Genomic DNA, 22,459 nt, shown 5'->3' on the forward strand with positions numbered 1-22,459 from the left:
AAGACACTAATTATCAGATTGGGCTTTTGTGCAACAGGGAGATTTCCACACAAAGAAGCAAACTGAACAATGTTTACCTACATGGAAAAATACAAAAACACTGCTTTCTGCTTTAGTTTGTACCATGTGATCGATTTAGACATTCAACATTTACAATCAGTCCCGGGAATGTTTTAGCTTGACAACTAGCTAGAACTTGTTTGGACTCATCTGGTGATCTCACATTTTATAAGAAACAAACAGATCTACATCCTGAGACTTCTCTCTGCAGATGAGATTCAGACGTGAAGTCATGCAAGAAGCTGAACAGCAGCAGGGCTCACACGTGTACCAGCATACGCATCAATACACATTCAGCACTTTACATGGAAATAGCTACCACATGCAGTTTCACAGTCCCTGACCCGTCCTCAAAGCAAGGCACCATCATCCTCTGGTTATAGAAAGACTATTGAGTTACATTGTATCGCCCATCATTTCATCCAAAATTCTACTTTAATTAAGACAATTTATTTTTCACCAAAAAAGAAAAAAAGTTACAGGAAAACCCTTCCATCCTCTTCTACCTGTAGTTTTTTTGTCTTTCTGAAACTAATTAAAAAGCTCACGGTCAATTAGGCAAATTATTGCACAGCGTGTCACACCTGGGGGGGGGGGGGGGCAAAACATTCAAGGCTGCTGTTCTGGTCAAAAACCAGCACATACATGCTCACCATTGATCATTTACGGCCTTTGACTGTAGCAGAAAAGAATCTAAGGCATTTACAAGCAACTGAAAGTCCACACAGCAAGAATATTTACACATGCAGCCTTCTTTTATTACCGGCTTGCAGCCCTGCAGCATTCAGGTGCTGGCTTCCTGCAACCGTTGATGGGAAACCGTGTCAGTTAAAGGACAGCGACAACAATGCAGGGAGGATTAGAGGCTGCACATTTGAAGTTGCAGCTCTGAGGAGAGCTATTCTTTAACATAACAACCCCCCCCCAAAAAAAAAATTTGATTTGAAAAGTTAACTTGAAAGCAGGTGGGTTAAAGAATCCAAGACAGTGGAAAGTATGAACTGTAAAGTTCCCCTTAGATTATCCTGTGTTACATACACGGGGGCTTTGGAAGCACAAGCAGAGTAAACCTGAACACATGTGCCTGCTGAACAGTCTGAAGCATTACACCTCCGCCTGGCGAGTTACACAGCCCCAAGGAACGAGCACAACGGTTGGTGGGGATTCAAGCAGTTGAATGATTAGGAACAGTCCTCTGGCAGTGCCATTCCTCAGTGGTAAACACTGCATTCAGAGCAATTAAGTCAACGATTTGAAAGCATCAACCTCTATACTCTCCATGCCGTTTCCGCTTTAGTTGCACTTTATTCCGGTCCCCCTCCCTTTTATCGCGCTGTAGATAGATATCACCACACGAGCCTGACACACTAGATAGTAGGTAAAAGAAAATGGTAATGAATCCACACTTAAAACAGTTGTTCCATGTGCAGTTATAAGCATGCAGTATCAGAATGCCTAAAGTGATCCCCTGCTGGGAAATCATTATTTTCCTTTCTATCCCCAATGTATAAAGTTTTTTTTGAGCGTTTGAGCTGCCATGTTAGAGAGAACTGAGAAGCTCAGTGTGCCTGAAACGACATATGCTAAGGAATTGTTAAAAGGCAGAGCTAAAAAGGGGAAATCCCTAAACTGTATATAATGAAAGACATCCTTGGGAGACTCATTTTCAATGAAAATAGAGTGAAAGTGCAGAGGGGTTGTGTTTTGGTTAGAAAAGTTAAGACAAAATTATTTACGGTGCACTTTTAGCAGAGACACCCAATAAAACAAGAGGCAAATTGCTGACCACATTGCAAACAAAACCCAAACTGTAAATTATGTTTTATGGTTCCAAAAACATGCATGTTGGGGAAAAAAAATATGGGCACAGTCATGCCTGCAAGAAATACATTTTTTCCCCCCCAAACAATAGAAAAATGGCTTCATTTGTCCATTCACTGCACTGCAAGACTGATTGTAAAAATTAATTTTATTTTAGAATGAGCACAATTAATTACTTTTTATGCTCTCTTTCATTCAAATTTATTTTTTTTATGCTCATCCACATAGTAAATGCCTCAAAGCTGGAGAATATCATTTTTAAGCCAATCTGAATCCATGAAACACCAATTCCCTCAACTACTGGGCCCGATAAGCCACTCCACAGTATCTTCTAGAAGGTTTCGGATCCACTTCAGACCAGGATCTGAAACTTTAAAAGCTAAAGGAGCTATTCAGATCAGCTTCTCACAGACAAAAAAACAGCCAGAGCTGCTAAGTCCCACTTCAGTTTATAAAATGATGGTTGTTTTTTGTAGCCATTAAGCTATTCATTTATAAAATGATGTTTTTTTCATGTTTGCAATAGTTAAACTATAACAGTTTTTTTTCGGTATATAACAATTGTGAATAATTTCATTCTGACAGCAGCACATAAAATCTTTTCATTCATTCATTTTCTACAGTTTTATCCATTTCGGGGTCACGGGGCTGCCGGAGCCTTTCCCGGCCACTTGTGGTCGAAGGCGGGGGACACCCTAGACTGTTCGGCAGTCTGTCGCAGGGCAGCAATCACACACCCATTCACTCTCACTCTCACACACCTATGGACAATTTACAGTTACCAATTAACCTATGAAGACCCCGGAGAAAACCCACGCACGCACGGGGAGAAGATGCAAACGCCACACAAACACATTGATGTTCCGTTTCAGGTCCCCCAGCCGGGACTTGAACCACTGCGCCACCGTGCAGCCCACATAAAACCTTTTAAAAGAAAATATTCAAAAAAGATCCACCAGATTCAGCCCATTTATATTGCAGTTGTCATTATAATTAATGCACTTCAGAACTTTGCTCCTGCACAGAAATGTACTACAATGTACTACAGCAGTGCGCTGTGCAGCAAAAGATAAGAATGTGTGTTTGACAATAGATTTAACAATCATTTTGCTTGGTCGCCTGACATGTGCATTTTTGGAGAATTGGTAAATCATATTAAGACTCTTATTTTAGGGTCGTGCAAAGAACGGGTAAAAAAAAAGTGTTAAAAAAGGTTTATTTCACTACTATAAGATCATTTCATTTGGTGAAAATTTACTTAAAAAAGAACACATGCGTGTTTTGTCTGAAATGTTAGCAGCAACAGTCCGTTTCATCAACAGCCTCATTTGTGGCCCTGGCTGGCTGCCGGTCTGTCTGTGTGTGTGCGTGTGTGTGTGGCTCTCTGACAGGATGCATGGAAGCGTGTCGGTGCGTGACCTTTGAGGATAACCTCCAGCTCGTCTCGTAAGATGTCAAACGTGCTGTATCTGGAGCTGGTCTCCGGGATGATGTTCTTCTTCAGCCATCCTCCGCAGGCATACTGATAGAAGTTGTCGCAGGGGTTCACGGATGAATCCATGTTTTCGATGAGACGAGACGCTGCGTGGACAGACAAGAAACCGGGACTGAGAACGGGGAGAAACAGGAGTTTTAAGACGCTATAGCAGACTACCACAGTGTTAGTGAGCCAGACACATGAACGCCCGCATTGGGATTGGCCCATGACTAAACCTGTGCGCTATTCCCCTTCTCCTCACCAGTTACCGATATGCCATCACCGTTGCTCTTTTAAGAAGCATTAATCAGCGGACAATTGTGTGCACCTGCTGCTGCTGCTGCCGTGTTTCCTCTCTGGCGTTGACCAAAAGAAAAAGTTAGCATCAAACTGATTTAACAGAAAGAATGCAACAACAAGTATACACGAATTTATTGAATGGACAGAAATACAACTATAACAAAGTACTAGAGAAAAGCAGAGTTCGGAAGGTCTACGCACACTGTCCGCTGACGTCATGTTCACGTAAAATCCCATCATATGTCACTAGCATAACAGAAGTTTTAGCATTGCTGCGCTAATAAATTCAGCCCCTGAAGTTGCGCATGCGCAAAACAGAGGCCGACCACGCGCAGTTTCATCGTTGTGTTTCTTTTTGTTAACCACTAGTGTTGTGTAAATAAAAATTTTGTTCTGATTTGGCAGAATTTATAACTACAAAAATGAATATAAATATCATAATTGATATTTTTGATGTGATTTTATACTTTTAATGACATGGTTTGTTCAAAAATGTTATTTTTGTTATTAAATTGTTAATTATAAGTGTATTTATTGTTAATTGTCCAATTCACAACCTTGTTTTATTGTATTCTATTTCGACTTTCAATCATATTGCAAAACAACAGAACATTATTTTAATCGATGTTCAACGAGAAAATGTACACCTCTGGACAGGACATGTTGATTTTTGATGTACAGGTTTTACGGTGTCGTTCATCTTTTAACTTTTGTCTTCTACCTAGTTCATAATAAAGTTTGTTTAAAAAAGTATAGTGGTAATTATAAAAAACGTTCATTATAAAATAAAAACTAAAAACATATACAAACCGTAATTATGTTGAAAAACATATTTTTCTCCAGGTTTTTTGTATTAATAGTAGACTAGTAGGCCTAAATTATCCATTCTAAATCTAAAGACCCCATAGTACCATCATTGCATCTTATATGTTAGTTTAATCAAAGGGCCTCAAAAACCTCTCTAAAAAAGATCTTTATGCAAACATAAAAACAAATGAATAAAAACAAGAAACCACACTAATAGCAGTGATCTATTCATACGTATATTTTTTTTTCCAAAAAATGTCTTTTGCTGTTTCTTAAATCCCGTCTAAACGTTTTGGTTCCTGTTATTTTTTTATGTGCACAAAAGGTGCCAAAACTACCTTGCTCCAGTTAGATGATACTTAGTTAAAAATAAAATCTTTCCCAGGGTGTATACTATTGAGCAAAGGTTGAGAAGTACTCTATTAGAAAACAGAGTGATGAATTAGCGCAACCACTTTCAATTAGATACATATGCAAATTCCTGCAGCAACATTTTGTTTATGTGATCAGTGTGTGTATGTGTGGCCTATGTGGGTATGTGTGTCAGAGAGTAACCATCACTAGCACTCTTTGACACTCAGCCTGTTAAGTTTTATTGTAACTTCAATCTGTAATTATGCCAGACAGGGTTGATGTCACCAATGTGAGACACAAACAAGCATGACAAGCAAATGGGGAGACATAATTATGTGTGTGTGTGGTGTGTGTGCGAAGAAAGAGGTGTTTTTAGAAATGATGTGATTGATCTATAAGATCATGTGAGAGGTGATTTGTGTTGTGTTGCTCAGTTCAATCCCCTTTCAACAACAATGCAAAGCAGCCCAACAAGTTGTCCAACTAAAACCAAAACAACCATTGTTTTAGTAATTGGTAAGTGCACCCCCAACACAAAAAATTTCTACATCGTTTGTGCTTGAACATTTCATTGTATAAACTCAACATTTAAAATGGGTTGAAATGAGGAACTGGCATATTTGAATTGAGATTTTGGAAAGTTTTACCAATATTTATGAAAAGCAAAGCTTGTACTGTTTTGTATTGTTAGATTTTGTTTTAAATGGATTCCTCTTGACCTATATGGGCTGATGGAAAAAAACAAAACCGGTGCAATGTCATTTGAGTAGAGACCACTCTGATTCCTTTGAAATGTTCCTTTTTTAAGCAGAACTGTTATAAAACCACATCTCTTTGTGTCCATTTTGCCTAAGTGTTCACTGGAACTGACCAGAAATTAGGCTAAAAAGCTGCTTGCCGCTTTTACATTGAAAAAGTATAACAGACTGGATGATTTTGTATTTTCGTGAATATAAACTATAGACACTGTGACAATGTGGGATTTTGCAAGTTGTTTTTGTATTTTACATATGGTGGTTTGATCAAAATACAAACATTTAAAGCAACAACACACGATTTTATCATTTCTCATTTGGCCACACTGCAACTGAAGGGCCTGAAATAATGAATTTTACTCACATAAGTAATAGAACCTATCATTTTTCAAAAATCAGAAGATCTGGTTGAAGCGTAATTAAAAAGAAAAATGTCTATGGTGCAAACAATAGACAGAAAAAAACTACTATAGGTAGAGGGTTTCCAGGGCTACTAATATTGTCTCACTGAAACCCTGTTGGTCATACCTTAGGAGGAACTGCGGTTAAGGTGATTAGGATAGAAAAACTGATCTACCCTAAAGAAAAAACCAGTCATTACCTGGGACGTACCTGAGGGTTTTTTCAAAAGGAGCCACATATCGCTCAAGAAGGTCCGAACGTTGTAGTGTGTGTACCAGAAAATATAAACGATCTCTGGACACTTGTCCTTTTGTTTTTAAACTGCTGCAGTAAGTCCCTCCAACACTCGAGGGACCTTCTTTATGCTTCCTCTAATCCAGTTATCTTTAGCAGCCAGGAAAAATGAGCGTAGCTAAAATCACATTAGTAAAAATAATGTTAAGTATTAAGTGAACAGGAATCATTCAAGGATTAGGCCAGGTATATAACCTCTGATTTGAACTCTATTATAAGCTGCAAATGGCCCTGGAGTTACAGTATTAGGCAAACTAATTGCACTTTAGTTCTGTTTCTAATGAGTTCTTTTGATAACTTCTTTGCCAAGAGGTCACTGATGCCTGCCATGTCACTATTTAGTCGTTTGACATTTGGGGAAATGCGCTTAATCACTTTCTACCAAAAGCCTTCCAAGTAAAGATCAATACCACTCTGACATGAGCCTGTTGAAGAATGCAGCCAGCAGCTGATTAGATGAGCACTTGAAACAGGGGCTGCAGTTCTGTAGGCAAAATCCTCCTACACAAAGCTCCCTTTCTATAGCACTATAGCATTAAATCCTTACAAAAACTGACACTTCACATTATGAAGGACCGTGACTATTTACTGATCAAAGCTTCTATTGTGAATTTGTATGAAATTAGGCTTCCAATCCCAGTGAATGGAACAAAGCAGTTTCATTTTAACAGTTTTATATGTGCATAGAATGAACGGAGATGATCTAACACAATAGTTAACAAGCTCAGTCATGCTACTTACTTGTCCTACTTCTAGTGTTCATAAAAAGCTGAACCACTGTCTTGCAGTTTGCTGAAAATCTTTTTACAAATGCATGTGAATAGGGAATGGATCTCATTCTAGAATAAAGAAATGCTCAGAATGTGGAATCATATCTCCGGAGAGGATGTTGACAGAATAAAGCAGGAGAATAGTCTGGGCTCCTCTTGCAGGACGGAAGCACATTTGAGATTATGGACCACCTGGTGTAAAGCCTTAGACACTCGCCAAAGCAATTCATTATGTTGTGTGAAAGAAACAAAAAATTCTTCATCAAACAAATGTTTCTTTCTGTGTAAATACAATTAGCATGTCTATAAAACATTAAATTTCAACCAAAATATGAAATTTCTTGAACTAAAACTGAATTACAGGAGGCAGCTCTCAGATCCTGGGCCACAGGCCTGTCTGTCAGACGTGACTGAATTAGGACACTGGTTCCCTAGAAAATATATCAAGATAAATTGACATCTGCTGCTGTTAGCTGGAGGTAGTTTTTCATTATTAGTCAAACGTTTTTTTTTTTTCTATTATAAAAGGCTCTACATTATCTAAGGAGTTAAAAAAAATTCCTACGGTAAAAAAAAAACAGAGAAATTTGTTATGGATGTTTTGGAAAGATATGCTGAGTTATGCTTTATAATAGCCTAGAATGAGCTGGCGAGAGCGCTGGGTTAATAGCTAAATACATCGAAAATGTTTGCTTAGTAAACAAAAGGAGTGGAGATTGTGAACTTTACAAAAAGTTCTGAACAAGAAAACCCTGTTTACAATGTTTTTATCTAAGTTCTGCTGAGTTGGTGCACGTTTCCTCTAGTTTAGTATTCACAGCTTTTTTAATCAGTGGTTTGGCTGAAAGGATATTCACAATGGATGTGACTGTTTTCTCACAACATGTCTAAAACTCTCTGTACTTCTTCTCTTGTATGGTCGTCCTCAAAGCGGAAAATCCCAATGTTCACAATGAGAGGGAAAGTGAATCACACCATCACACGGTGCTTACCTGACTGTGTGCAGTCAGCTGTGGTACACATTTCATCTGCAGGGGAGAGAAACCATCAATCAGTGAAATGTTTACAGTTATAACTCTGTGTGTCAACAGTTTTTCTCTTCGCCTTCATTCCTGGTCTACCATACTTGCTGCTTGTATAACCTTTAACCGCTTCAAAGCTTCCCAGTCTGTAGTTTTGCGTGAATGCACCCATAATTACAAGCATAAGCAAGTCATTGAGCTTCAGTTATCCTGACAAAGCAGCTTACACATTCACAGATCACAAGACTGTAAAAACAATAACAACTTAGCACATGTAATCCGACCAAACTCCATCATAATTGGATCGTCTGGGTAATTTTTGACTTGCTGAACTTTGTCAGTTTTTAACCCAAAGATCAGCTGCTTACGCTTACTGACACTTAGAGACATTGAGAGTGCTTAGTCAAGGAAATTGTTTGCACATTAGTGCTTAATGAAACCTCTTACTCTATTATGGAACGACAGCCATGGCCATTTTTAAACACAAATATTGATTTAGATGTGCTTGCTTACTATCAAGCTTTCACTAAACATAAAGTGAAATGTGATAAATAAATTAACAATATATTAATGATATGCCGCACTATAAGGCACACTCAAAAGCCTTTTATTTTCTTTATTTTTTAAAATAAATGACTGTGTTCCTTATGACCCGAGCACCTTATGTGTTCATTTTTGTTGTGCTTACTGATGTCAAAGCGATTTTGTAAAGGTATACGGTGCTCTGTCAAAATTGATGAGTTGAATTCCGAACGGGGTTGCGAGTATGCTAACAAGGCTAACGTTTAAGGGTTTCGTTATCAGTTTTTTTCATGTTACTAACAAAGTTTAGAGTTAGCATAGTCAGAGTAACGTTATTTTTAAAGAGCCCACATCAACTATATCAACTTTTTGAAATTTTAAGAGTATTAAAATGTTAATTCCTCACAAAAAACAACCCCAAAGCGGTGTTTTGATCCATTCACGCATTTCTGAGTATTCCTCCAAAAACCTGCCCTCTGAGCACCAGCCCCTCCCAATCATCACATTGTGATGTAGATAAGTGAGGAACCGCCCCTTCTAGGAAGAGTCTGCTCTGCCAGCACAAGCACACCCACTTTCTCTGTAGAGCTGGGAGTGTTTGACAAAAACAATTTCATTTCATTGGCGCAGTATGCACATCCATCTTTGCAAAAGTTTGGATGTTGTTTGTTTCCGTGGGAGAAATGCAGACACCCTGTAGAGGTTGACGTCATGAAATGGGTGGCACCCACAAGGGGCGAAAGCCGGTGCCTCCGAAATCGAGTTGTCTTACTTCCGAGTAAGAAAAATGGCCACAAAAATAACCCATATTTCCAAAAAATGTGTTCTTTAGTGTGCCAAAGGTAATATATAATAATATATATAAATGTAGTTTTTACGTGTTGCAAACAAGGAGTTGCAAGTATTGTGAATACTAATGTGGCTAATGTGTAGCATGTTAAAAGAAAGTTCTATGTGGATGCATTCAATAAAGTCTGACTGAAACACAAATTTATGTCTGACTCTTTTATGAGATTTATAATTTGGTGCGCCTTTTTGACATAAGTTGGAAAATAGACCATTTGTTGACAGTGCGCCTTATAGTGTTCACAATCCGGTACAGTGTTTTAGGAGAATTTAAAAAAGAGAACAAGTTCTGTTGTTTTTCTCTGTTCTCTTGCAGACAGCTTCATAGGCACCCAAAAGAAATACCCTTTATCACCATTAACAAATGACATCTCTTTTTCGTCAGCATTATTGCTTTTTCCATACATCACTCACCAGTTTTCTGAGTGGCAAAAAGAATGATGAGTGCAACGATGACAATAAAAAGCAGGGAGACTATGGTAATGAGGCCAATCTCCAAGGAGGTCCATCGGGGCTTCTTAGCCGACTTTGGCGTGTTGGTTTCTGTCATTCTCAGCTCTCCTTCAGCAGCCAGCTGTATCAACTCACCTGAAAAAGAAAATGATCAACCTGCTGAGAAATCAATAACTAAAGCTCTCTTCATTTTCATTTAACAAGCAAGAAATGAAACTATTGTCTCATAGCTTTTTTTTGACACAACCATTTACATTCTTCCTGTTTAAGATCAATGTCTTTGGAAAATGAGGTTCAATCCAGGTTTGTTGCAAATGAACATAAGGCCAGGACCCCTTGGTGTTAGTTTTCAACATGAAGGCTAACCTAATGACCTCACTAGAAGTTCATCTGTCGTCCCCGAGTGCCTGAAATAAATGCCATGACACCGTAACTAAATGTCAATATCGTAGTCACCACGGAAACCCCAAAAATCGTTGAGAAGCTTTTTCCAGAACAAAAAAAAAATGTAGAGTCCAACACTAAGAGCAGAAACTGGACTGCGGCTTTATTTCTCCCAAAAAACTGTGGTGACATTTTTTTTTCTCAATGGATATATGGGTTAAAAGTAAACTAAATAGCTCTTTGTGTTTTCAAAGTGACAATAGGTTCTATTCTCCTTCACAATTTGTGTCAACATTTGAGAATAGGTGTATTTTGACTCTTGCTGTGATCTGTTAAGCTGTTCTGTCTGACTTTAATGTGCTTGAAAGCATTGACATGCATGCAACACTAACAGTCACAAGATCCAAACTGAAGAGTGGATAACACCAATCTAGTGACTCCAAAAACAGCCTCCAGGAATTAGTAAATCATCTTTTGACAACAGATGTGGATCAGCACCTTGAACACAGAAAAAAGGTTTTAAAAAAAGGCTGCTGAACAAAAGAATCTGCATGTGACCGAATCAAAAAAAATGCTGATGTTTGTCTCCAGTTTACCAATGACTTTGTCTTTGAAAATTTGTTGTTCGTTTTTAAAAAAAAAATTGTAAGTAAATGAATAAATCATGACAAAATAAAATTACATTTAAAAGAGAATAGTTGCTTTCTGATGATATAAAAACATTTTTCTTAATATTCTATCCCCTCATACCCATAAAAAAAGATGACACGTGTTGGAAACAACACAGAAAATCAGTAAAAAGAACGGTCTTAGAGCAAAAGGTGAGAACAGTGAAAAGTCTTACCCTGGTGGTTGTGCACTCCAAACGCACAAAAAAAGATATAGTTCTAAAAAGAAAGAGAAAACAGCAAGAGAGACCGTTCCTTTGCTCTCCACAACACAGTGTTGCCAAGAGGGAACTTTACAAAGTTCATGTAACAAGCAGTTAAGTCTATCTCTGTAAGGCTGAAGGAAATTAATCCTTAATCCTTCACCAGAGTTGAACAGACACCCACTTATCCACAGGCAACGCTCAGATACACTTTGCTAACCAGTGCCATGAGGTGACTGCACAGATGGGTGCGTCTCTGTGAGCAGACTGAGATGAGAGGCCAAAGTCTCTTTGAAGACACACACGAGCATCCATTCGATAAACACCATATTCATCGCACACCACTAATTCACAGTGAAACGCATGACAAAAACAACAGACCAACATGAAGTGAACTGGCCAGATTATGATTATTATCGCAGGCACATTATAGCCCACATGAAGCGGTGCTCCCTCCAGATCCCTTTCTGCTCCATAACAGCTTTGAAATATGCATGACATCCCAGCAGGGTCAGAAGATTTAACATAGGAGGTGGTGACTGGATGCAATTCCAAAACTGGAAAATACGGCCAGTGATAAATGAGCAATTGGAGGCATAAAATGAGGCGGTGAGACAGTAAGGTGACATAAGTTGATATATTAATCAAAACTTCCTGTCAGCATCCTGTCTGACTGCAGATCATCATGACAGGAGTCCCACAGCTGTAATGAAACCATGTGTGCATGTCAGCACCGGAGAGGCTGTACATTATCTTCAGTCACTCTGCTCTCAACACTTTCTGGGTAATTGAGTATCTGTGGGAATTTATTTAAACGGATAAAGAGACCAAAAAACTGTCAGAATATCAGGCAACAAGTGATGGAGCGTAAAAAGAATTGGACACAATAAAGTAGCAAAAGAAAAACAATCTGTAAGCAAGAATTGTCTACAATGCACCATCATTTTGGTTGTTTGCATGTAGCGAAAGCCATTCAAGGGAAGAGAATTTGCTCTTTTTCTTAGCATTTCTAATTTGCATAATGATGGACAAAGAAAACCTTTCTAGCAGAAACTTTATCTCAGTTTCTCCCCCTTCCATTTGACTTGAAATACCTAAAACACAAACAGGTTGCAATCCCCTCCAAAATTAAACCCATCATTCACTGAGACACCTGAAAACCCCCATGTGCCAGCACACACAAAAACACACTTCCATTGAAGCCTATTTGAACAAAATCACCTTTTTACGCTCTACATGAATCCTGAACATGGCATGTAGCTAAATCAGCTTGAATCAGCTGGAATGGGGCCCTCCTTCAATTAAAATACCACCTTTATTCTGGAGTCTGATCCTCAGCACAGAGCCTGCAGCCTGACAGTGAAGGCTGGAGTCATCTCAGAGAGAGAGAGATGCACAAAGGTGAAGCGGTCCAACTGAGATGAAGTCCACCTCTTAAATTACTAATGGTTTTTGTAATAGCAGCATAAAGTAAAAATAACTTTTAAAGGGGTATTGCAACAAAAGAAAAGCAAGATGTTCAGTTCCCCCCGCAGCTGCTATGAACGGATGCGGCGGAAACGGAGGATCCCCGGAGGCTTTTTAGACTGGACCAAATTCATCAAAGTGTTCAACTCCGCTGATAAAAATAAAGTGCTGCAGCGCGCTCGGCGGCTCGGAACCGCGCTGCTAAATGCGTGCCAGCTCCTCATCTCCTGTTGCACGTTTGGAACTCCAAGGGGAGAAGGGGGGGGGGGGTATTATTGCTGTGTCAACCCAACTGCCCCACGCGAACACGCGCATTAATAAAATAATTAATACTACGGCGCGCTCGCACGCACGCACAAAAACGCAAACGCCGGCGCACGCGTTTGGGCACTCCCGGAGCCGACTTACCAGGTGTGTCAGGAAATTTTCGGTCGATGATATATATGGGCATCACATCCACTGATCATACATCCATCAAATCCACAGAGGGAGCTGCTGATCGATCTGCACGATTTCAACAAGACAGAAACCCCACGCCCGCCTCTCTTCTTCTGCCTCTTCTTCGTCTTTTGCCTCTCAGAGCGCACATTCACACAAACGCGCTCTCACTCACTCACTCACGCACGCACGCGTAGACCCTTCTCTGAAACTACCTACTGCGCAGTGCCACATCCAAAGAGGAGCGCTGAATGAGAAGGATCCAGCAGAGCCGCGCGCTCAAGTGTGAGTGAGATCCACGCAGAGGGATCCCATATAGTTATAGGCTTCTGACACGCGGGAGGCAGTGAATCAGCCCTCGAATTGCCTCACCCACAAACTTGCGGCTTCCTCTGTCTGGGCTGTGTTAAGCAGTGACCCTTGGTAGGGACACTTGCCGGGAGCTGCGCCTCGATAACCGCAGGGCGCAGCTTCAGATGGTCAGTGTGACGAGAAGGACCTCATGCGGGACTCTCACGCAGATTTCACTCATATTGTTTGATGAATGGTAGCCCTCACAAAAAGACGCTGTCATTTAAAAACGACAATCTTTGCTACTTTCTTAACACTTTATAAGATAATTGTGCTAATGTGTGTTAAAATGACTTTGCACTGATCAGTGGCTTCAGGGTATAACAATTCGATCCAAATCATAATCTATGGTTTCTGGTATGATTCATAGTCGGTTTATTTGAAAAATACGATTCCCTAAAATTGATCCAGGACATATTTAGCCAAAAATTCAACCAGTGTGACTCAGAGATAAATACCTGGGTACTGAACAGTGCAGGTGAAGTTTTCTAGATTCATTGTATTTCTTGCAAGATAATCAAGTGTAAATTGAATGTGTGCAAACAAACAAACAACAAGTAAACAAAAATTAATGGGAAATTTATTCACATTTTAGTTTCATAAAGTTCAGCCCGCCGTTGTTTTTCTACACCAAAATAATCCAAAAAGAACAATTATTTTCAATTGCGGTCATATGTCTTTGTAAAAATTCAAAGTGTTTCCACACATTGGACTGTAGTGATGACCTGATTTTGTTACCGTCACGTGTGTTGTCTGTCACTTATTGTTTTTACTTTATAATACAATAAATCCCCTCATCCCTCAATCCAAATGGTATTTTCCAGTATTGATTATAATCGACTTATATAATTTCCAAACTATTTTATAATGGTATAGGTCATTTTGATTCGATTAACAACTTGCCTCAGACAGATTGATCTGGTCGGATTGAAAAAATATAAATTGTTTCAGAAGTCACACTCCTACTTTTAACAGAACAGAAAGCTGCACAGATCAGTGAAGTGCTTGAAAGAAGCCCAACATGTAAGTTTATCATCCAGATCTAACTTGGTTGAGTGCAGAGAACGGGCAGCATTTAAAATGCAGAACATGGAAACAGCTTGCAAAGCATTGAGCCCAACAGCAAATTTGGCAGAGATACCATGAGATGAAATGAAGGTTCCATAATACATGTTGAACCAAAAGCTTTTAGTGAGAGCTGTTTAAATTCACACTCATATCGTGTTTGAGGTTGAAGTACCTTGGTGAATTTACCCAGAACGCTCGTGTTTTTCAACTTCTTTTGAAGTTGTGTACACATATCACAATACGGAAGAAGCAGATTACATAATACATGCGTTGAAAATTCATTCGGTTCCAGTTAATAGCCAATAAATGTAACATGGCTTACTGTATATGCAATTGCAAAGAGAAACCAAAATCTACATTTTTATTTCATTTCTGTACATTTCCTGATTTTTGACCTCCTCCTGCTGAACAACAAGCATCACCACTGGGTCACTCTTGTAGGAGCAGCAAACTCTGCAAATATACCAGGAGTTTTGGCCTACAAGAGAAAGTCTGCATTAACGTGAGAAAAAGAAAAAGCAGGTTACACGACTGCAGAGAATAAATGACCTAATTTCAGCAAGATGAAGATGGTTTCCTGGATGAGACTGCCAGATTAGAAGCTGATTGAATGCTATGAGACTATTAAACTGTAACTGTTGTTATGAGTAATTACAATATTTGGGTTTAGAGCGTGCTGGAAGTTAGATAGATTTGCTTTTTAATCAAAGAAACCTTTTGCATGACAAACTCTAACTCTAACTCATCTTGCTAACAGATTTCTGTGAGGGTTTATAGCACACATCTGCTCATGAAAGCTGTAAGATGAGCTGCAATTAAAAGTTTAAAAGCCACAATGTGTCTGTGTCACAGATATGATCCGTTTTGTTTATGTGCTCGTCACGACACCGCCAGTCTGTTTTGGTCTTACTACTGACTGACATTACAGTGCAAAACGTTGGGGAAGTATTAAATCTTGACCAGTATGAATGTTAGGAATAATTAGAAACAGAATAGTTAGAAACTCTCTTTTACTTTTATTACACTAACTTTTACTTTTTATTACACTAATGGTTTAAACTTGATTCACTATGTATTATCATCTCAAAATTATATTACATTTGAAGAAAGCACAACCAAGACTATTGTCTCATAACATTCCTCATCCTCCCTTTTCAACTTTGTGTGTGCTGGTGTATGTGCTCTGGCAAATGTCTGTGATAACCTCAGAGATCTGACACATGAAGCTCCCTGACCTTGGAGCTTCTCTCCAGCAGCAACCTGTGGGTGTGATTTTCACATTAGGGTCCATCGGATGATCTTCTGAATATGCAAATGCAGGGTTTATATACCAAGCCCATCGCTGAGCACCGTTGTTCGGACTTTGATGCAGCAACCTGTTCATCTGTCTGTAACCCTTCGTACAAATCTGTGCTTCTTGTGCGGAGTAAAACTACCACTAAAGAGAAGTAACTGTCTCTGAGTCATTATTCATTCATTTCTGTGTGCAGGAAGCTGAAGGGGAACGAACCAACCTAATTTACCTATTTTACAGTCCTGATTAGAATCTCCAGTTTCCTCACAATGAAGTATTTATTTTGTTTGTTAGTCAATCCTGACAGAAAAATTGCCCACAAAGCAATGTGGGTGACCTGCTGGATGTTCACATTGTGTGAGGTGTGGTCAACTTTGTCAACTCCACAATATTATTTTCATATTCTGGCAATATATTTTTTTTAAATTCGCTATAATTTTCTTGAGGTAAGAATGCCTCTACAACTTTCATTACTTGAACATGCTGATTTACTATAATAGAAAGCGGAGTGTGGAGTTAATTCAAAAAAGGCCTATATTATACAAAGTAATGTGTTGAGCTTTTAAGTGTATTAAAATGTTCTTTCCTCATGAAAAGAAACCCAAAGTGGTATTTTGATCTGTTCAAGCATTTGTAAGTATTCCTCTAAAAACTTGCTCTTTGAGCACCAGCCCCTTCTAATCCTTGAAAATGAGCGGGTTCTCATGAGCTGACGTAGGCCAGTGAGGAACAGCCCCTTCCAGGAAGAGTCTGCTCTGCCAGCACCGTCCTCAGGCTAACACACACACCCACCTTCTGCCCGCGGAGCTAGGGGTGATCGGCTAAAACTCTTTCCTTTTTTATATGCACAGTATGCACATCCATCTTTGTAAAAGTTTGGAAGTTGTTTGTTTTCGTGGGAGAAATGCAGACACGCTCCAGATGCCAACTCTTCACATCAAGGCAAACTCTGGCTGTGATCATTTTCTTTATCACCACAGACAAAAATAAACAGTTCATACTGGTCCATAGAACTACAATCAATGTTTTGCTCTGAAATGTTTTTGGATATAGTACAAAACAGACTGGCGAAATTGTGATGACACATAAACAAAACGGATCATGTCTATCCATCAACACATTGTGGCTTTTCAACTTTGATTTGCAGCTTGTCTCATAATTCTCTTGAGCAGATGAGGTTCTTAAAAATATTAGAACTTAAATCATGGAAAAAACCATTAGAAATAACCTATGATTTTGTTTAATACACAAATAAATTATAACAAAGATTCCCTGATTTTTTTTTTTTAATTGAATGCAATACGCTTCCATACCTTATTCCCTCCACACCATCCCAACCTGTCCTTGTTACAGCGGGTGCAATTTTAACGGCAAGTTAGACAAACGTGGATGTATTTGGTCCGGATTGAGCTCTGAACCTTGCATTTGATCTGTATTCAGACGGCCGTCAAGCGGCCTTTCCTGATTCGAACCAAAGCTAGAAAACAAAACCACGTGAATGAAAATCTCTTCACTTACCAGTCAGCAATAAGGAGGGCAGAACAAAGCAACTAGAGACAGAAATGGAAAGGAAAATATGGAAGTCCTGCGCTTTGCAGTCCTTCTTGAGGTTAGTTCATTCAAACTTTGTATTTTGCTGACCAATTTTAAACATCTGTATCGTCAGGTTTAACACTTTTCACTGCTGCTTTGATCTGGTGGAGACGTGCTGCAGGGCGGTTAATGGGGAGGCCATTTTTTAGCTCTATACAAAAAGCGTGTCCCTACCAGTTTGGTTGTGCGTATAGATGAGGTCCCGTTTTATTTGTTGAAATGCCAACTGTTTGAAAATTGATCATGGAGGAGAAATTCATGATCGTGGTTTGTGCCCAGCTGGAATTATATGACACTAATTCTTTTATATTTTGGAATGGAGCTGTGAAAGAAAAAAGCCTGGAGCAAGATTCATGAGATCTGCACCACTTCGACATTTTGCACCAAGCCACTTCCAACCATAGGTGAAATTTTAGGACATTCTTGAATGCACGTCACATGCATGGTGTGAACATAGTACAATAGTGAAGCAGGTAAGAATAATAGATAACATATTAAAAGGTGAGGGCATGAAACCCACCTGTCTCTGAATCATTTAGATTTCAGGGTATTTTTTTTTAGCTAACTTGTCACCAAACCTTGATCTTTATATTGTGAGTCATAAAAAGCATTTAAAGAAGGCTTGATATCTGTTGGAACTCTCCAAAGAGCCAAGGATATGTGTCATTAGAAATACTACACCCTCATTTGTGTAGAAGATCAAACTCAAATTTAGACTAACATGACAACAAAATCAATCCCAGTACAATTGTCATTAAAATAATTGGACCAAAGAGACAAAAAAAAAAAAGAGAAGTCTTTGAAGCATGTTACAGATTTTTTTTTTGTGTGTGTGTGTGGAGATTTGCGACATCACATTCATGTTAATGAAGACTTAGCTACTTGTTTAACAAGCCCCCAGTGGTATTTTGGTGAACTAACTAGTTACTTTTGATTTTTAATGAGCTTCAGTCTTGAAGCTACTGGGTTTCCCCATGGAAAACATACACTTCTATATTCTAATGAATTTGTATGTGTTGATGTTCTTCAAATATTCATCAACTATAGTCATTTGTTAATCATTTCTATCACTTTTTTCTTAAGTCAATTCAGTCAACCAATCAAACTTTATGTATGAAAAAATTGCTTTTCATGGATTTCAGCTCAAAGCGCTTTACAGTTAAAAAATAACAAAATACAAAGAAAAAAAATAAAATAAAATCAACCCACCCTTTAATTTACACACATACACCCCATGACCCCACACACAATGGGTACAGCCACAAAAATCTGTAAACAGAAAAGAGACATAAGGCATGGCTCTGCTGTGAGGGAACATCATATCAGGAATCTCTTATACAAAGAGCCAGCTCAGCCACACAACATCGCAATAGCGTCCACACACGGCAGACAGCAACAGGGTCCACTCCACAGCCATGAGGCTGTGATGCTGGAGCCCAGCCGCCCCAACAAGGGCAAACACCACGGCAACATCCTCTGACAAAACCGGCAAGCCGGATACAAAAGATCCCCGCCCTAAACTCAATCCTGAAACAATTTTAAAATGGATGTCATTTTGATTTAATTTTTGTAAATCACGGTCACGCAGGCAGCCGTAGACAACAGGCATAAGATCATCCAAGGAGAGACAGGGTTGTCCAAGTCCAGGCGAGAGTTGGGGCATGCAGCAGGCAAACAGAGACAGAAACAGGGTCAGAAGATCACATCCAAATGTAAAACTTTGTATTGAAGGCAGAATGGCACAAACAATCCTTCACACTGAACTTCACTCAGTGCATTGCTTAAGTATACTGTGGTTAACTGAATGAATGAGAGTCAGGTGTGCAGCATCAAGGACGTGTGTGCTGGGGTTGCTGGGAACTGTAGTGTGGCTAGAACTCTCAGGACGGCTCCTGCTGGTGACCAGAGGGGGAGACAGAGCTCGTACTTCTGACAGTGACAGTCAAATAATAACACCAATACTTTTGGTTATTTATCCTGTTTTATCGGCAAGTTAGCTTGCATGTGAGGGATGTTCCAAACTAAATATTTAGTTACAAAGCTAAATATTAAATTTGGACTTGAATAAGTTTTCAACAAATAAATATTTAGTGACAAAGCTTAAATTTTTTAATTTGGAATATGAGTATTTAGGCCAGATCAAAATGTTTAATTTTATAAAACTAAACGTCTATTTTAAAAACTAAACATTTAGTTTGTAAACAACTATATAATTATAATTTTTTTGTAACTTTAATTGAAACATTTTGCTTGCTAACTAAATATAGTAAATGTGTAATTTAGTTAATTTTAGTTAGTAAATGTGACATTTATAAATACATGAATCAAAAGGTGAAATTAGGCATTTGGAATATGAAACCTGTTTTTTCTCCTCCTAAAACAGGCTAAATAACCAAAAATATTGCTGTTACTATTTGACTCTGTCACCCCGTAGTAATGTGTTCCCGTCCCCTGGTCCTTGTCAGTTTGTAATACGGTAATTAAGTTAAACTCCAAAAGGTGGTAGATAAGGGAGCAGTCGATAGGGGATTTGACTGTGCTAAAAACCACTTTTTGTGATAAAAATGGCCATTCTGACCCTTTTTTTCTCTGCTGCTAAAGTCAGAAACATGGGGGAGCCAATGTCCAAATTGTTCAAATGAATCCATCATTTTGTAATGGTGGTCCTGTCAGATTTGGAGACTCTCTGTGAGATGGTTCCCTCAGTAGACGTGTGGTTTTACATTTTATTTCCGAGTGCAGCTCACTGTGGGATTCACTCAGCAAAAGCTAGCTTGAGATGTCCAACAGACTGCAGCCGGAGTCGATACCTACTTCTGCAGAGTAATTTGAACTGGAACACAGTGCTGATAGTTCCTTTCTGCTGAAGACACAAAGCCAATTTTTAGTGGTGTAAATATTTTTTACGTTTGAAAATTCACAGCTTGGTTGCATGAAAAACATTCGATTTTTTTTCTTTTAAAATAACAGAAGTCTATGATAACTTCAACACAAACTCCCCATGCAGGTTTTTTTTTTTAAACTATGCAAATTCAAACAGTTTCTTGGGCAGGTTGATTCTTGCCTCATCCCACATGTCATTCTTTATTTGTGTCTCATCGTGAACAGTGGGAAATCCTCCAGATGCATTTCTGCAGGTACAAGTTTATGCAGTTGAACTTACAGAAGTGTTCACAGCAGCTGCTGCTTAGTAAATCTGTAAGATTCTTCACTCAGGGTGCAATTTTGATATCTCCTTAATGCTCTTTATTCAAAACCCCTTTTCTCTTGCAGCGTTTGGAGCCCCGCTGTCTGTCAGCGAGCCCAGCATGCTGTGGACCCCTGGAAAGTGTTAAATTTTAATTGCACCATTCCCGGGGTGACACAGGCGTTAATAGTCTTTGCTGCAAATATAAATGCGTCAATGCAAACACGAGCAAACACATTAACTTGAACATCATGCATTCTCAATAGACCTCGTGGAGACTTTCAGCTGAAATCAATACATGCCAAACCTCAATAAATAAAGTAATGTACCACATTCTAAACTAGAAAAAGGCTTTGAATAGAACAAGTATTGTGATGAGCAATGGTTATGGTGGACCCAAAAGACAGGAGATGCACATATAAAGAATCTAAGATTTCATGAACAAACTAAAAACACGACAATTACTACCAAACCATGACACAACTATTGACGAATGCAGAAACGAAGAGAGGAGGGCCTAAAACACTTAAAGACCCACTCTGATAAAAAATGTGTCTTGGGGTGTTTTTAACATGTTTTTTGGCATTTTTCTGATGATGCAGGACATATAATAAGATAATGAAGCTTAAAATAGCTTTCTGTGTGTTCCTTTATTCAAATTGAATAGAAATCAATAGAAAATGGGCAAGGTAGGACACAGGCTCTCTGCTCTGTCTAGATCCATGTACGTCTTTGTTTTCCTCGTCTGATCTGATATCTGGCTCAAAACTACACGGCTGGAAAGCTCCAATATTGCTAACTATTTTTATTGCACCGTTAATGTTAGGTTGGGGGTGTGAGGAGCTATTAGCTAGCGGACGAGCGACAGCTCCTGGTCATGGGTGACTGGAAGAGGGAATGGGCTTGCCCACAAGTTGGAGGCAAATTTCTGATGAACTCTTGCCGATCTGCAGAGACTATGTCTTAGAAAATACTTTTCTTTTTTTAATACTTTGGGTTAGAACAGCATAACCATAGTTAAAAATCCACTGAGAACAGCTCAAAAGATGATTGGATAGGGACTTCAAGTAAATCAGAGACTCAAATGCACTATTAATAATCAACAGAAACAGCTGATAAACTGAAAATGTAAACCAGGTGTGCAATGACTGGAGGAAAATAAGACAGGATCACTGAAAACTCAACAAAAAAGTCACAAGTCCCCACAAATAATGCTTCCAAATACTCTGTGTTTGTTACCAAAGATCTGACTCATGCAGAGACTGACAGCCTTGTGGTTCTATTGATGGGTTCTAACGAACTGGAAGCAAAAGTCGTGACCAATAAAAGGGTCTGCTTTCAATCTACAATGCATTGCACACAACAATAAGCTCACAGTTTCAAGATCTTTTATGTCGCTCCAGCACGATATTCATTGGATTGGTGCTTGACAACCCAAGATGTTAGGTTTCTTTGGTTTGGGTTAAGTTGGTCTGGTCTTATGTGTCCGTTGACGAATGACTTGGCTGCATCTCTACTGAGAGATGGGCTATTCCATTTAAAGTTTGCTGCATGAAACCGGCGTTCACATCAAGTAACCTAAATAATCGAGTATCTACATTAATGGTGTCGGTTAGGCCTTTGACATTCTTTCGACTTCCGCAACTCTCCCACTGTTTACACAAATAATGTAATTCCAGCGGATTCTGAAGCAGAGATAAAAGCAGTCTTGCACTGATTGGCAAAACTCCAGTGGTGAAGAACTTACTCAATCCATGTAAATCAGCTGATTCTGTCACGGAGAAAAATGGCTTTGTGTCATTATGCAACACTGTGTTGCATATTGGCACAAAGCTGATATGTAAAGGCGCTTTTCTCCGCGTCGAGATCAGCTAATTCCCATTTGATAGCATGAATGGTTGAAGAGCTGAGGTTGGTCAATAG

The 22,459-nt window shown here is 39.0% G+C and overlaps 1 protein-coding gene across 4 annotated transcripts in view; it reads right to left on the reverse strand.

The window, feature by feature from the left end:
- The window catches only part of mme (membrane metalloendopeptidase), a 36,983-nt gene extending 23,662 nt beyond the window's left edge, over positions 1 to 13,321 (reverse strand). The window contains exons 1-4 of one of the 4 annotated variants that reach the window (XM_023961640.1): positions 13,014 to 13,321; positions 9,845 to 10,018; positions 8,033 to 8,068; positions 3,301 to 3,462 (exon numbers count right to left, since the gene is read on the reverse strand). In XM_023961640.1, coding sequence (XP_023817408.1) covers positions 3,301 to 3,462; positions 8,033 to 8,068; positions 9,845 to 10,018; positions 13,014 to 13,056 — 415 coding nt within the window. In that variant the 5' untranslated portion in view covers positions 13,057 to 13,321. Of the gene's footprint in view, positions 1 to 3,300; positions 3,463 to 3,686; positions 3,760 to 3,859; positions 3,893 to 8,032; positions 8,069 to 9,844; positions 10,019 to 11,111; positions 11,226 to 13,013 lie in introns of those variants that run through there. The other 3 variants (XM_023961641.1, XM_023961642.1, XM_023961643.1) reach the window with 3 other exon arrangements.
- Between the last annotated feature and the right edge of the window lie 9,138 nt (positions 13,322 to 22,459).

This window comes from Oryzias latipes, chromosome 13 (assembly GCF_002234675.1).
Source record: "Oryzias latipes chromosome 13, ASM223467v1".
Classification (NCBI taxonomy): domain Eukaryota; kingdom Metazoa; phylum Chordata; class Actinopteri; order Beloniformes; family Adrianichthyidae; genus Oryzias; species Oryzias latipes.